The sequence below is a fragment of the Pantherophis guttatus genome, chromosome 3, assembly GCF_059756535.1.
Source record: "Pantherophis guttatus breed Tessera chromosome 3, ASM5975653v1, whole genome shotgun sequence".
Lineage (NCBI taxonomy): Eukaryota > Metazoa > Chordata > Lepidosauria > Squamata > Colubridae > Pantherophis > Pantherophis guttatus.
The window spans coordinates 190,512,023-190,527,726 of NC_142065.1; the positions used below are offsets into that span (position 1 = coordinate 190,512,023).

General features: G+C 37.0%; 1 protein-coding gene across 4 annotated transcripts in view; it reads left to right on the forward strand.

Annotated features, from left to right (window-relative positions):
- GRHL2 (grainyhead like transcription factor 2) overlaps positions 1–15,704 on the forward strand; it is a 78,800-nt gene that overhangs the window by 14,275 nt on the left and 48,821 nt on the right. For all 4 annotated transcript variants that reach the window (XM_034422124.3, XM_034422126.3, XM_034422125.3 and 1 more), the window contains exons 2-7: positions 2,920–3,109; positions 3,556–3,623; positions 4,309–4,705; positions 6,453–6,508; positions 12,361–12,517; positions 15,013–15,124. In XM_034422124.3, coding sequence (XP_034278015.2) covers positions 2,920–3,109; positions 3,556–3,623; positions 4,309–4,705; positions 6,453–6,508; positions 12,361–12,517; positions 15,013–15,124 — 980 coding nt within the window. The remainder of the gene's footprint in view (positions 1–2,919; positions 3,110–3,555; positions 3,624–4,308; positions 4,706–6,452; positions 6,509–12,360; positions 12,518–15,012; positions 15,125–15,704) is intronic.

Sequence of the window (15,704 nt, forward strand, 5' to 3'; positions counted from 1 at the left end):
GCTTTTTCAGAAGACAACTGGGCTGTCTTTGTTTTTCCTTGAAGACATTTCGCTTCTCATCCACAAAGCTTCTTTAGAACTGAGGAAGTTTCTTGGATGAGAAGAGAAACGTCTTCAAGGAAAAACAAAGACAGCTCAGTTGCCTTCTGAAAAAGCACCTTTGGGTAATGAATTAATGGAGCTTTGGCAAAAATATGGGTGACATCAAGATTTCTTTGGGGCTCTTTTTTCCTGGTTTTGTTGGGGAATTTGCTTTTTAAAATCTATGTTAGACTTATAATGTTTCCTGGCTCAACTGGTGAGAAAGCAGGTCTTTGATTTTAGACATTTGGGGGCTGCATTGAGTACATTCCTCATACACTTGGATTACTTTCCTGTGAAAACAGATATTTGTGGTGTTCTAATACAAAAAGTGATCTTTGGTTTAATTTCCTTTTTTTAACCGATTTGTCCCTGGTCAGAAGATATTTAAACATGGAACAGAACTCTTTTGAATCACCAATATTAATGTCATCTGTTTGATATTTTTTAAGTGCTGGAAGTCCATAATGGGTTTTTATGTCAGAGATATAAAAAGATTTGCATGGAAAAATACGTGTGTAGAATTTGTCCTTGAAATTTAGGTAAATACCTAGAGCTCCTTCAAAACTTAACACCAAATAATAATGATTAGGACATTGGAGAAATTTATTAAATTGATGGGAAATAATTGTTTTAACCATCTTAATTTGATGTAAATTTAATTTAGCTTTTATGCCACTCCTAGTATTTTGTAAGAAAATTCATGGCACTTTATTCAGTGATTAAAAGACAATTCATGGCTCAAAAAGATTGAATTTTCTGATTTTAAGCACACATGTTCAATATTTGGCATCTTCTCTTAAAAGAATCCAGTAGCTGGTGAGTTAAACTGCTTACCACAGTTAACCATATTAGTAGGTTTCATAAACAATAAATTAGATTCTGGTGTCAGGGCAATTTCTTATATTCCTAAGGATGTGCTTAGGTTTAGTTATCCTTAGCTTCTGATAATTTGTCAAGCAGTGGGTTGAATAAAGAAATTAAAACATTTTAAAACTGCATGCTAATTCAATATGACAGTTTATCTCAAGATATACCTAATTAAAAGGACTGAGCTAATACAGTATGTATCAGCTGCTTGTTAAAATATTTTAACTACTAGCATTTGATAATGGTAAAGTTATTGTGTAATTGATTCCCTGCCTACCTACATGTTCTGACTTCTTGACGTAGCCTGATATTTCTCAACACTTTTCCATGTCTTGTGTCAGTAACTCAACATGTTTGGGCAACTGTTAGGACTCGACTTCTGACATCTCATAGATCCCACTTCCCTTAAAAAAACCCAGACTTCTAGACTAAGCATTGAGGGAGGAGCTGCTATGTTAATTTTTAGGAGCACTGGCATTTTGGGGGCATTGTGGGGAATAAAAATGGGGCCTCTGGCACATTGCTACTGTATAATCGGTATGCATCTTTAACAAGCTTATGGCACTGGCCAGCGAGTAGATTGGAGGAAGATGCTGCCTTTGAAATGGACCCACTGGGCAACGTTTTTCCAAAGTCAATATCAAACACAGAACTCTCCGTGGCCACATTTGAAAAAACTCTATGGTTAATTTTGCACAAATTCAATACTTACTTTTTTAATTTTTAAAGTCTGATGTTACAATGGAATGTATGACCAAACTTAGTCAATAATTAGAATTAGTAAAGTACATTTTACTTGATTTCCAGAGTTATGGGAGTTCTGTATTTTGATTAGTAAAATGAATTTTTTGGCTGGGACAGCTGGACGACTCTGTCAGTCATCATAGTACCTTAGTTGTATGTAACAAATATTGAATCTTGCTTGGAAAGTGGGAGGATAACAAGCAAAATAAATAGTTTAAAGGAATATTCTGTTTTTAAAATCTTAATATTTGGTTCAATGTAGTACATAAGTTGAATTATGTACTAATTAATATTTTGGCCATGTAAGTACATAAGTTGAATTATTATTATTTATTGGGATCTTCTACAAACAATTTAAAATATGAATCCAGCTCTTTTTACAAGCTGCCCTTTATGGATTTTTTAATATATTATGGATTACTTCTATAGTCAGAGTCTTTGATTTTTTCCCATAATTTCCAGTGATTTCTTAACCTAAGAGGTTCTTCCCTATTACAAGTGACCAAAATAATTACATGAAAGAAAGCACATGCTTTCTTATATTTCATCCTTCCTTCAAGGAATAAGCATGTTGTTGCCCTCATTTTTCACTTGATATCACTGTATGAAATAATTCTGAGAGGCTTTGACTTGCCTAAAAGCCAAGTACAAAATTTTGTTTTGACAAGACCAGAGAGATTGTAATCTCCAGTCTGCTATTCTGCTCTCAGATAGTTCTAGCAAAATAGAAACCAGGTCCCAACTTTTCTGATTCTAATCCAATGCTGTAGCCCAGTTTTTGCCCATCTCATCTTCACTATCATTATGACAAATGTTGCAGACTGTGATATCTGGAGGATGTTGGGTTGGCAATACTGCCCTAGTCATTATTATACAAAATGGTTCTCGTTGAAAATGCAGTATTAAGTTGTGAAGAGGAATTTCTACACAAAACTATAATGAAATATACACATTGGAAAGTCTTCAATATCGGTTCCATAAAGAACCTTGTCAGTGTTTCCAGTTATGGAATACAGAGAAGATAAGTTTTGTTCATTTTTTGCATCTGTTTTTCAGTGGGATAATAGAGCATATCAATTATTGTTTTTAATTGTTGCAGTGAAAGTTTTTTAAATTATTAGATTAGTTTGTCCCTTGCCATCCTGTTTAGGATTAAAATGAGCTATTGGTAAAGAAAGGTATTTCGGATATGATAGCATGCTTTTTTGTGTTTTTAAACCGCAGTAAAAACCGGCTTGTGACTATTGTGCCAAGTGATGCTCCCTTTAATACCAGAAGAGCTTACACAAGTGAAGATGAAGCTTGGAAGTCTTATCTGGAAAACCCCTTAACAGCAGCTACTAAAGCTATGATGAGCATCAACGGAGACGAGGACAGTGCTGCTGCTCTGGGATTATTATATGACTATTATAAGGTAGGGAATAAGATGCTGAAAATGGGTTTTGTACAGCAGGTAAATCTGTTGCATTTAAATAAATCTGGCTCCAGTTGCATTTCCAGGCTCAACCCAAGAGGTTGATATGAGGATAATTGATCTGACATCTAAAGGGCAAGGGTATTTTTTAAACTATGTTTTTTACGAATTATTGTGAGCCACTTGGAGTCATTATATGAGATACACAGCGATAAGTCCTGGAAATAAATAAATAAATTAACCAAGGGATATATTTTAGAACTAGTTGTAATCTGCCCTTGAAACTGTAGTCTGCTTTCATGTGATCCACAGACTACCAAAAACCAAGTAAAACTGGTCTGAAGTTTTAGATCTGGTCATCAATCCTAATAGTTCCACCACTATTGTTAAGGAGCCCTTAATATCCTTTAAATAAATATAACATTCAAAATGTCCTGATATTTCAGGTTCCAAGAGATAGAAGATTATTGCCTGTTAACAAAGTGAGTGATAATCAAGAAGACCAGGACAAAAGGTACAATATATCTCTAAATCTGTCTCTCTCTCTTTCTGTGTATATAGTATGTGTGATGGGATATTTTATCTAAAGATAAAGATAAAATTAGCCAAGTTTTTTAAAAAATAAGACTGGAAGTGTTGGGATTATAGAAGATAATAGATTAAGTATTGTAAATACTGGAGGTTTTAAAAAAGAGATTGAATAACCATTTGTCTAAAATGGTATAGGGTTTCCTGCTTGAACAGCTGAAGCAACAGCAGCATTCCATGGTGTAGTGATAGACAATGAGCAAGCTACACAAACAGTGCAACTGTTACATTCATGATACTTCAGATGACTTATTGTTATTTCTATACTGCCCTTCATAAATATGTTCCAGGATTGTTTGCAATATTAATCCAAAGCATTATAAACATCAGGACAGCAGCCTGGAGTGTTGTTTATAGTCTACTTTTCTTTGAAGGAAGTCAAATTTACACATTCATAATTCTCTCCTTCCACCTAGCCCAAGGTTACTAGTGAATTTCATGACTCAAGGCAAATTCAAATGTAGGGTTCCCTGTTCTAGTTCAGCATAGATATCAACACCCGTGCTAATAACATTTCATTAAATAAATGATTTGATTTTTTATTTGCTTGTATTTAATCTATTCGCCGCCTCTCAAAATTTGCTTTTACTCGCTGTATTTTTTCCCCTCAGAAACTGTCTTTCCACCAGTGAAACGCAAAGTAACTTGAGCAGCAATGGTGAAAACAGAGTGCAGGTTTTGAAAACGGTGCCAGTAAATCTCTCCGTGAACCAAGAGCAGTTGGACACTTCCAAAAGGGAGCAGTTCAGTTCAAATGTATCAGGAAGCCCATCCTCCATTTCTGTGACCGGGGTGATGGTGGTGAAAGCAGAGGAATATACCCCAGTTTACATGACTCCTTCGGTGCATTATGCCAGGGGAGAAAATGAAGAACATCGGGGGGTCATATTTGAGCATCCGCATTATGAAGTGCCCAGCATCACACCCCATTCAACCTATATGAAAGACGATCAACGCAGCACTCCAGACAGTACTTACAGTGATACCTTTAAAGATGGAGGAACAGAGGTATGTCTATTATTTTGGGCAATGTGGGAGCAGAAAGTGTGAGGTTCATTCATTGTTGACATGTTTTTTATTTTTCTCAATGGAAGTCAGGGCAGTTCATTCACTTTATCACCCCAATAAATCAGTGATTTAGGCATAACTGAGAAATAAACTCTAAAACAATGGCTTTGGGTAATGGGTATTTTTGAGTTACCAAGTGGGATAAATTCCATCTTTGGAGGATGTATTCCAAGTGTCCTTCTCCAAAGGCAGAAGATGACTAGCTAGAAAGTCTTTCAATGCTGTTATAGGTTTGTAGGATTATCTCTGCAACCGATGCTAATGTCAGCGTTCCAAGTAATAACTCCAGGCTCGCTTCAGAGTTGATAGCTAATTTTCTTATCCTTTCAAATGACACACAGAGAGATAATTTTGTTCTATTACATTTTCTAATCTATTACCTTAATATATTTGAATTTTGATTCTCTTAGAGTTTGAACATATCATTTTAATTTTTTAAAATTTAGACTGTTTTGAATTTTGTATGCTGCTTTGTATTTGTCCTGGAAGGCTTAATGAAATATAGATTGTACCAGGGGTGGGTTCCACTTACCTTTATTACCGGTTCGCAATGGGACCATGCTTCTGCGCATGCACAGATTGTCAGTGATGATGTGGGGTGGGGGTGGGTGGGCAGAGCCTCCTGCCACCATTACTACCAGTTCGCAACAACCGGACTAAACCAGGAGCAACCCACCACTGGATTGTACACTTTTTTTTAAATAGTTGAGATTTAGTGTAGTAAGAATCTCTTTTGTACAGAGATCTGAATATGTTTTGGGAGATTCTTGTGTGCAATAACAGAGATATTACATTGTTAGAATACTTCCCTTTTGATTTTTTTTTCTTTTGGGACATTTATTCAAAGTATAAACAATGAAATGTTCCATTATTATGGGACTTGCACAGTAATTATGGAACCAAATGCTAAGATTGAAATAGGCCATATAAACTCTTGCAAAAAAGCTTCTAAAGGGAGAATACATTGGGAGCCAGATATAAAGGATTTGATAGAAATTATTTATCCACTACCTGGGAAACTATAGTGATGGAACACAAGCATGTGATGAGCTCAGGTCCAGATTTTTCTCTCAGGGGAAATGATATTCTGAAGGGAGGGTGCTTTTATAAAACATGCTCTGTTCCTGGTTCTGCCAGATAACATTTCTTGGCAAATGAAACCTGGAGCATGCCTTTTTTGCCAGGCCTAATAGAATGGGTAGACATAAACAGATGGAGGCTGTCCCTCAAACAATTTGGTCTCATGCAATGAAGTGCATATTACAGCCAGCAGTATAAATTGAATCGCAATGCAGCTCAAGGAGAAAAGGTGTAACATGTGCTGATCAAGGAGTGCACATAATTGGATGTGCTGCCATATTCCATACGAGACATAACTTCTGAAGGCTCTTCAAGGGCAGACCCATATAGAGTGAATTGCAATAGTCCATTTAAGAGTTTTTTAAAAAAATATTCAAAGTATTTTTGAGATTCAAACAATCTTGAATACAGGTGTTTCTAAAACTACACTTCTTGCCTCTTTTAAAGTTATATTGATATTTTGTACCTCATATGAATGTTTTAGAAAAGATTTTGTCTTTAGATCTATTGGATTGGATCCAGTCAAGTGGAAATCAGTAGAACTTAAGTTAGTCATGACTTTCTGCTCAACTATTTTTGATATATATATTATTTCTTCACCTTTCAGAAATTTCGCAGTAGTTCTGTGGGTCCTGAGGAATATATTTATGAACAAACAGCTAAGTAAGTATTGACAATGAGAAAACACTGAAGATACACTCGATTTATAAAAGCTTTTGATTGACTTCAGGCTATAAAGTTGCATGGAGGACACTGATTTTGCTTGGCCATTTATCATGAACAAGACATTTTAAACTTGCATTCAGCATACTCAGCCTCTGTTTTCTTCTTCTATCTAAATGAAATTCAGAAGAAGAAATATATCTTGTAATGATATCCAGAAGAGGCGTGTTTTATACATGTAATTTGTGCACATAGCAAAGTGAGAGTAAGAATTGGAAAATTTCTTCTCCACCTCATTTTGGATGGCCAAAGGGTGATATTTATGGTTGGGAGAGTGATTTCTTCATCTTACTGTAATATGTGAATGTAATATAGGTGTTACCTTGCACCCAACACTGTTGATCCATCTGAAAAGAAAATGGTAAGGATCAGTTCTATCTGCATAGTTGCTGGATTCATATACAAGCAGAAAGTGCTTCACAGGGAATTTTGTAGTTACTAAGGCAAAAATGAAAATGCCTGGCATCTAGCCCATGCTTTCTGTGCCATTCAGCCCGAACAAGGCGTCACTAGATATTTGTGCTAGAAGGGCAGAGGTGGAATATGGTTCTGAAAACCTAGTCTTTGAATTGAGTCCAAATAGCTATTGGCAGTAGTGCCTTAAAATTGGTGAGATCCTGCAATGACTGCTCCTACTAGCAGTCTAGATGCTGCATTTTGTATCACCTGCAAAGGCAGATTCACACAAAGTGCAGTCCAGTGATCAGGATGAAGGTTAACTATCTTGGGAGCATCTGATCCAAATAGGGTCATAACTGGTACATCATTCAAAACTGGCTGATGAAGGCTCCTTAGCCACAGCTTCTCCTGGCTACTTAATCAGGAACCGAGAATCCAGGAGGAACTCCAACACTTCTTGAAAAGGAAGCCCAATTCTGTGAAGAATAACTACCAAGACAGATATCTTTCTATTATCCAGATATTTATTGACAAAGAGCAACATGATAAGATTTAATCTGAGCTTGTTTTGTTCTATCAGATCCTAACAACTCCAGCCACCAATTCCAGATTTCCTTGTCATCTCCAGCACAACTTGGGGTGGTAAATCATCCTTGTCAGATGCTAAGTAACTTCATTTGAATGCTGCTTATCCAATGAAGCGGTGCTTAGTATTTCCCTTAACAATTGGTTTCACTTACATTTTCCCAAGCATTCAGGCAAGATCTGCCTTTCTGAAAATTGAATTCAGTAAACTGCCCTCTAGAATGATAAGGTTTAACTCTTGACCTTCTTTTTGGTGACAGCTCTTCAGACATTTGTAAAGGATTATTTCCTTCAGTCTCAGCTAACCATTCATACCATCTTTGGCTTCTTTCCCTATCACTTAGTTTTCAGTCCTTTAATTATTCGTGTTGCCCTTCTCCAAACCTGTTCAAGATGATCTGAATCTTTCTTCAAATGTGATGATCAGAATTGAATAAAATACCTGAACAGAGTAAAATGGAACAATGATTCCCTGTGATTTAGAAACTGCATTTTCACTGATGTAGACTAAAAAGCATTCGGTTGTAAGTGCCCTAATTTGGATTCCTGCACAGCTGGAGTCAAGGCCCTTTGTTGAAAACATGGATTGTATGGACCAGAAGTGAATTGTACTGTGAATTTTCATATTTTAAAACATTTTTATGCAGGGGTTCTCTGAGACCTGAAAGTTATTTCAAGGTTTCCAACAGGGTAAAAAGATTAAGAAAGACTGCTTTAAACTCTCCAGAATCTTCTATCGTTCATCTTCATTGAATAAATTTAGGTTAAATCCAATTTATATTATGAGAGAGGGAAAGGCATTCGCTATTCACATTCTTCATGACATGCATAGTTTTCAAAATCTCTACCATCTCTACCGTTATTTTTTTTTCAAAATGAAAAAACAACCTGCAACTCTAAACTTCATTTTATGTACAGCCTTTTCCAGTATATTAATTTTTTGCGAAGAAGCAATTGAGGTTTGTACAATATCTTAAATGTATCCATAAAGTATATTTAGAAAGACATTACAATGTTGGTATCGTTTTGGATCCCTTTCCTAATGACTCATAGTATGGAATTCACCTTCATAGCTGTGTTGCATTGTATTGACATTTTCATTGAATTAACTATCAGAACTATCAGTCATTTGCATCTATGTGAGGATAGGATTCTTTTTCTCAAATGTACATTATATTGAGGTTATTTGGATCAAAACACATTTCCCATTTTTCCTTCATTTTTCACTTTTCCTTTACAAATACAGAGTTGCGGAGGAATGCATTAGAAAAGTATTACCTGTATTACTTTCAGCATATTTTCTTTTTCAAAAATGCAAAAGATATCCTTTCTTGTTTCTTTTATTTTCAGAAGCAGAACCTTTCTTAAATAAGTGAAACATAGACTATTTTGTATAATTAGGTTTCAAAATTAAAGCATTTGATCAAACAATTTCTTAGCAAACCAAAGGTGTATTTTTATCTAGGAACTGCTAATTAAATAAGGATGAGCCCTGCTAGTTTTAGCCCTGGAATAGCACTTTTTCAACTACTGGCAGTTTAACAATCACAACTTCCAACATTACAAAATACTTGTGAAAGAGAGTACGCTAAATTTTGTTCACATCATGTTACCTACTCTTCTTTTAAACTTCTGTCTGTTCAGAAACATTCTTGTGATCACTGTCAGTGATAGTGACTTGAAAACATGTTTCCATGAAACACAGGAATTCTTTAAAAAAATATTTAAAAACAGGAAGCTAGAATTCTGCTGATTGCATAATCATAATAATGATGCAGCACATAGCACAGACAGTGGGGTGTGGCATTTATCACACCACTGATGTAATAAAGAGGAGGAAAGACTTAGGCTTGGGTTCACTTTGTTTTTCACTAAAACCTAAGATTCACCAGACAGCAATAGAATTGAAGAGCAAGGGGCCTCTGAGACAGAATCTTGTTTTTTCTTCCTCACCAATATGAGCTTGAGAAATTGAGAGAGGCAGACAGTTGCATAGGATAAAATGAGAGCAGTCTTCCTCATTGGGGAGAGGAACATTGCAAAAAGGAGACTCAAGATCTAGTCTTCACCAATACTAAATCTTTTGAAAAACTAATGATTTCATTCAAAGCCAAATACTTTGAATTTGATTTGATTTGATTTGATTTGTATACCGCCCTACTCCTGAAGGACTCAGGGCGGTGAACAGCCAAAAAATAAAACACATAGATTACAAAATTTAAAAACAGTATAAAACCACATTAAATAATTTGGCCCAGGACAAATTAAAAACACCCCCAATGGTTAAGACAAATTTAAAATTTATAATTTAAAAAAGGAAAACGTTAGGCCAGGCCAGCCTGTTGAAATAGAAAAGTCTTGAGGGCGCGGCGGAAGGTGCGTAGATCCGGGATCCTCCGTATCTCCAGGGGGAGCTCATTCCAGATAGCAGGTGCCCCCACAGAGAAGGCTCTCCCCCTGGGGGCTGCCAGCTGACACTGTTTGGCCAACGGCACCCTGAGGAGCCCCTCTCTATGAGAGCGTACTGACCGGTGAGAAGCTGCTGGTGGCAGCAGGTGGTCCCATAAGTATCCAGGTCGTAAGCCATTACGTGTGAAGAAGCACATTGTGCTGTGTGGTTCTATTCCTTTAGAATAGAATAGAACAGAATAACAGAGTTGGAAGGGACCTTGGAGGTCTTCTAATCCAATTCCCTGTTTAGGCAGGAAACCCTACACCACTTCAAACAAATGGTGATCCAACATCTTCTTAAAAACTTCCAGTGTTGGAGCATTTGCAATTTCTGGAGGCAAGTCGTTCCACTGATTAATTCTTCTAACTGTCAGGAATTACAATAGGATGTAATCTACTCTCCCTCCAGTCACTATGAGAACTACATTTAAACACAGAAGAAAGCTGAGTGAAATGGCAGAATATATAGAATAGAATAGAATAGAATAGAATAGAATAGAATAGAATAGAATAGAATAGAACAGAACAGAACAGAACAGAACAGAACAGAACAGAATTCTTTATTGGCCAAGTGTGATTGGACACACAAGGAATTTGTCTTGATGCATACGCTCTTGATGTACATAAAAGAAAAGATACATTCGTCAAGAATCATGAGGTACAACACTTAATGATAGTCATAGGGAAACAGTCAATATAAATCTTAAGGATATCAGCAACAAAGTTACAGTCATACAGTCGTAAGTGGGAGGAGATAAGTGATAGGAATGATGATATTATAATCTATGCTAAAAAGTAAATCCATATTTCTTTAACTCTATCCTGAATTTGAGACTAACATTCAGTTAGGAAGGATCCCTGGATCGCAAGCATGTATTTCATATGAAATGTTTACCAGTTGATAAGGTGAGGAGACTCTATCGTGCTGAGTGTGGATGTAGGTTCAAATGTTTGCTTAGTCCTGGGCAGCTGCTCTTAAATTTAACAATTAAGAACAACATCCTCATACAGGTAGTCCTTATGATCATAATTGAGGCCAACATTTCTGTTGCTAAGCGAGACATTTGTTAAATGAATTTTGCCCCCATTTTATGACCTTTCTTGCCACAGTTGTTAAGTGAATCACTGCAGTTGTTAATTAAGTAGCACAGTTTTTAAGGGAATCTGGCTTCCCATCGACTTTGCTTGTCAGAAGGTCGTAAAAGATGATCAAATGACCCAAGTCACCTCAAACATCATAAATCTGAGCCAGTTGTCAAGCATCTGAATTTTGATCATGCAACGGTTGAAAGGGTGAAAAACGGTTGTAAGTCACTTTTTCAGTGCTGTTGTAACTTTGAACATTCACTAAATGAACTGTTGTAAGTAGAGGACTACCCGTACTTCCTAAACATTGGCTCTGATGGTAGTCATACCTGGTGGTGTTATACTACATGATCTGACTACAAAGATGGGTCTTGTACTTGATATGAACAAACACAGGGACAGGATTACCATTGTAAGAATTGGAAATTAAGTGTCATTTCAATGCAAATTTTAGCTGAATGAGAAGAGATATGATGTATTTTGTTCAGCAAACTCTCTCAGCAAAACCATAGTGGGACTATTGTGAAAAATCTGAGTTTTTACATAGTTCTTCTATTTTTCAACTAACCTTGATCCAATATGCTCAGAGCTGTGCTTGAAATCTTGTATTCCTGGGACAAATAGTCCAAGATCCGCTACTGGAATGTATAATTTCTTTGTATTTTTTTCAATTGTGAAATTTTTATCCTTTCCATCTACTGAGTTTTTGCAAAAGTTGTAAATGGAAGAGATGCATTCTGTCTGTGTTATAAATTGGCTATGCTGTATAGTTTGTCTTGAGAAAGGTCTTTCTTTTACAAAAGCAAGTTTGGCATTTATGTGAGCTGAGCATACTGTAAACGAGGAACTTTATATAAATTTCAGTATTGTGTCTGGATTGGGTGTATGTATATTTTAGATGCTGACCATATCTAAATCCCAAATAGTTGCCATTGACCTGGATTGGATTTTCAAGTGTGGCCTTTTATATGGCATAACTTAATGCTGTTACAGTGATTCTCACTGGCTTAATTTGATTCAGTTCAATTCTTACCAGCTCACGTTCCATCCTTCCAAGGTTGATAAAATGAGGACCCGGATTGTTGGGGGCAATATGTTGACTCTGTAAACCATTTAGAGAAGTCTGTAAGGCACTGTGAAGCGGTATATAAATCTAAGTGAATTATATGAATGAATGCATCAATCTAAGGCATGAATTTAAAATTCTAAGGCCTTTATTCAACTTTTCCTCAATAATGTATTTTCTAAGTTTATTCTTATTTTCTTCATAGTAACACATTTCGATATACTTTGGAAGCTACCAAATCCCTCCGCCAAAAACAAGGAGAAGGACCAATGACTTACTTAAACAAAGGGCAGTTTTATGCTGTAACACTGAGTGAAGCTGGGGACAACAAATGCTTCAGATATCCAATCAGCAAAGTCCGGGTATGGCTAGTCTTGCATGTATACTAACTAATCAATAATGTTGGTTGGCTAAAGACTTTTAATATGTGTCCTTGTTTTCATTCTGTTGAAATTTGAATACAGTTATAACAACCAATCTCTTAATAGAAGCTTAAGCTCATTCTTCTCCAAAAAGATTGTGAATCAGAAACCTGAAACTGAATTCTCAAAACAAAATATCATGCACCACGATACCTGTCCTGGAATGCTAAATTATTGTAGATATTGTCTGTTTCTTTGAAATGTTAAGGTCTTGTTTTGCAATTTAAGATTTCTATGTAAAAAAAAAAAAAGTGATAACAAGGATTGCGCAAAAGCTACTAGAGCTAGTGGAAAGTGCTCCTTCAAACCCATAGCTTAAAGCAGGGGTACCCAAAATTGGCAACTAAGACATGTGGACTTCAACTCCCAGAATTCCCCAACAAGCATGGCTGGCTGAGAAATTCTGGAAGTTGAAATCCACATATCTTAAAGTATTAAAACAACAGCATCTCTTCAAAGTTCAGTAGGGCTGTTTTGAGATCCTTTCCCAGTTTATAGCCATTTTTGTGTATGGATATATTGAGTTATTTGTGCCAGTATTGCTTTCAGACCACCTGTTAAAAAGTTACACTAGGGACACAAGCAAATAAAAATGCATTTTTAATTGGGCATTGAGAAGACATCATATTTGATACCAAGCAAGTTTTTCTGAGTATAAGGTACCATAAAGAAAAACACATCTCCCTGTCATCAGTTAATTCAGTAATTCCTGAAGATATGGAGACTTGGAGAAAGATCTGATGCTAAAGTGATAATGCTAAAATTCAGGCAAGTTTCAATGAAAGATGATGGTCAGGGGTGAGTTTCAAAAATTTTAGCAAGGGGTTCTCTGCCCGGTTGCTGGGTGGGCGTGGCCATGGTGGGTGTGGCCTAGTCAGCCTCCTGTACCACAGTGGGGGGGGGGTTTGCTTTTCCTGGGCTCCGGAGGCTTTCCTCGAGCCTTCGGGAGGGCGAAAATGGCCTCCCCAGGTTCTGGAGGCTGGAAACAGGCCCATTTCTGATTTTCCCAAACTTCCAGTAGACCCATTTTTTGCCCTCCCCGAGCCTCCGCACGCGCCCTGCACTTACCTGCAACCAAAATGGGCTGCCTGGGGACCCCTGGGAGGGGCAGGGTGGGCGGGGCCAGCCAGGAGTGGGATTTGGGGGTTCTCCGAACTGCACAGAATCTTAGCTAGAGGTTCTCCCGAACCCCTGCGAACCCCCACCAGCCCACCCCTGATGATGTTCCTTTACTTCTTCAAGATGTTCAGAGCTCTAAATATGAAATGTGGGTCACGGCAAGCCACAGACCACAATCATAATTCTGCCATTCATTTACTAAGTTATACAAGAAGGAATTATTGTGGTTTGTTGTCTGGGAATAGCCAGACTTGTTTCTAATTTGAATTGGTTGAATGCCATGTGAAGCCTGCATTTTTGGTCTGCTGGCAGGGCTGGGACTTTTTTCAGTTTTTTTTTCTTTTTAGCTATTCAGAGAAATACTAGGCAATTCGATTTAAACACCATTTCGGTGTTACTGTGTGCCTAATATGACATGACTCTAGGGCACTGTGGGAAATCCACCACTCTGGATAACTGGTAATTCAGCAAAGAATTCTTTGTCCAGTGCAATTAATTCAGATGGTAAAAGAATCTTATCCCCAAGGAAGGTGGTGGGCTCTGCTTCACTGGACATGTACAAACAGATCTTAAAAAGCAGAGCCTGGGGGATGCTTTAATGTGGATATCTGCAGTAAGGAGGTCATAGGACTCAACAGACTTAACTGACTTTTTCAATCCATTTCTGTAAATTGAGGATTGCTTAATTGTTGTTAGCCTTTATGAGTTTCTTCCTCTGTTTCTCTTGACATGAGAGCTTGGTTGCCTTATGATAAACAAGGTACATTACAAAAAGCATCGGAGGCATGACTGGTTGATGGAGTTTTAAACAGAGGGCATCAGCCAGTCAGCACTCAACTGGATTCAAATCAACCATGGTGGGTGCCAATATAGGAAATGGGACCTGGTTGATAATCCTGACTGTGATTGTGGGAACGTCCCACAAACTTTACATCATATTATGATGGAATATCTCTTCAGAAGGTTCCCTGGATCTCTGCATGAAATGCATCACCACAAGGGCATTGCTGTCCAGTGGCTAAATGATCTAGATATCCAGCCATAGGCTTAGCCATCCAGGCTTAACTCACATATAACTCAGTTTTAAACATAATTTTACTCATTACTCATGCTGTGGGTTTTTAAAATAATTCACTGCTCTGATGTTTTATATTTTGATAGACATTTTATCTGTCGTTTTGTAAATTTTTTATGCATTAATGCTGTATTATGCTACATCATGTGAAATATATGTATGTGTGTGTGCATATTTATATTGTTTAGCATTTTGGTTTAGTGACTATAACCAATTGATGATTGTTGTATGGTCTTTCTAGAGTGTGATCATGGTTGTATTCAGTGAAGATAAAAACCGGGATGAACAGTTGAAGCACTGGAAATATTGGCATTCACGACAGCACACAGCTAAACAGAGGGTCTTGGACATTGGTGAGTGATGAAGTAGCCCCGTGAGTAAATTTTATTCTGAAGTTGGAATAACCAATTGGCAAACGAAGTCTGGTTTGGTATGCAACAAGGCTGCGCTAAAAAAAATTTCATGCTTGATGCAAACTTACAATATGGAAATTCCTTTTCACCTCTTGAAAACTACAGTATAATATTTCTGGGAGAGTAAGTATTCAGTCTAAGCAAAGACTACATCTTCAAAGCCTAAACTGAATTTATTTTATGTGTTAAATATTTTAGGTGAACTAGTACTATAAAAACAACTTGTGGTGAAAATAGCAGAATAAGCAAGTCTTGTGTTCAAAGTTAATTCAAAAGTGCAGATTCTAGTTTCCCAGAATTTCTCTTCAGTTTTCTGTTACGAAACTGCCCACTGAGATACTTATTCTCTTTCATTATCATAGTAACCAGTCACATATTCCTATATATCTTTTCAACTGGCCTGGCCATAAGATATATTGCATTTGATATCAGTTTTTAATGCTTCTGGTATCTTCCCGACGAGCTGGATTGTATCCAGGGTTGAAATCCAGCAGGTTCTGACAGGTTCTGGAGAACCGGT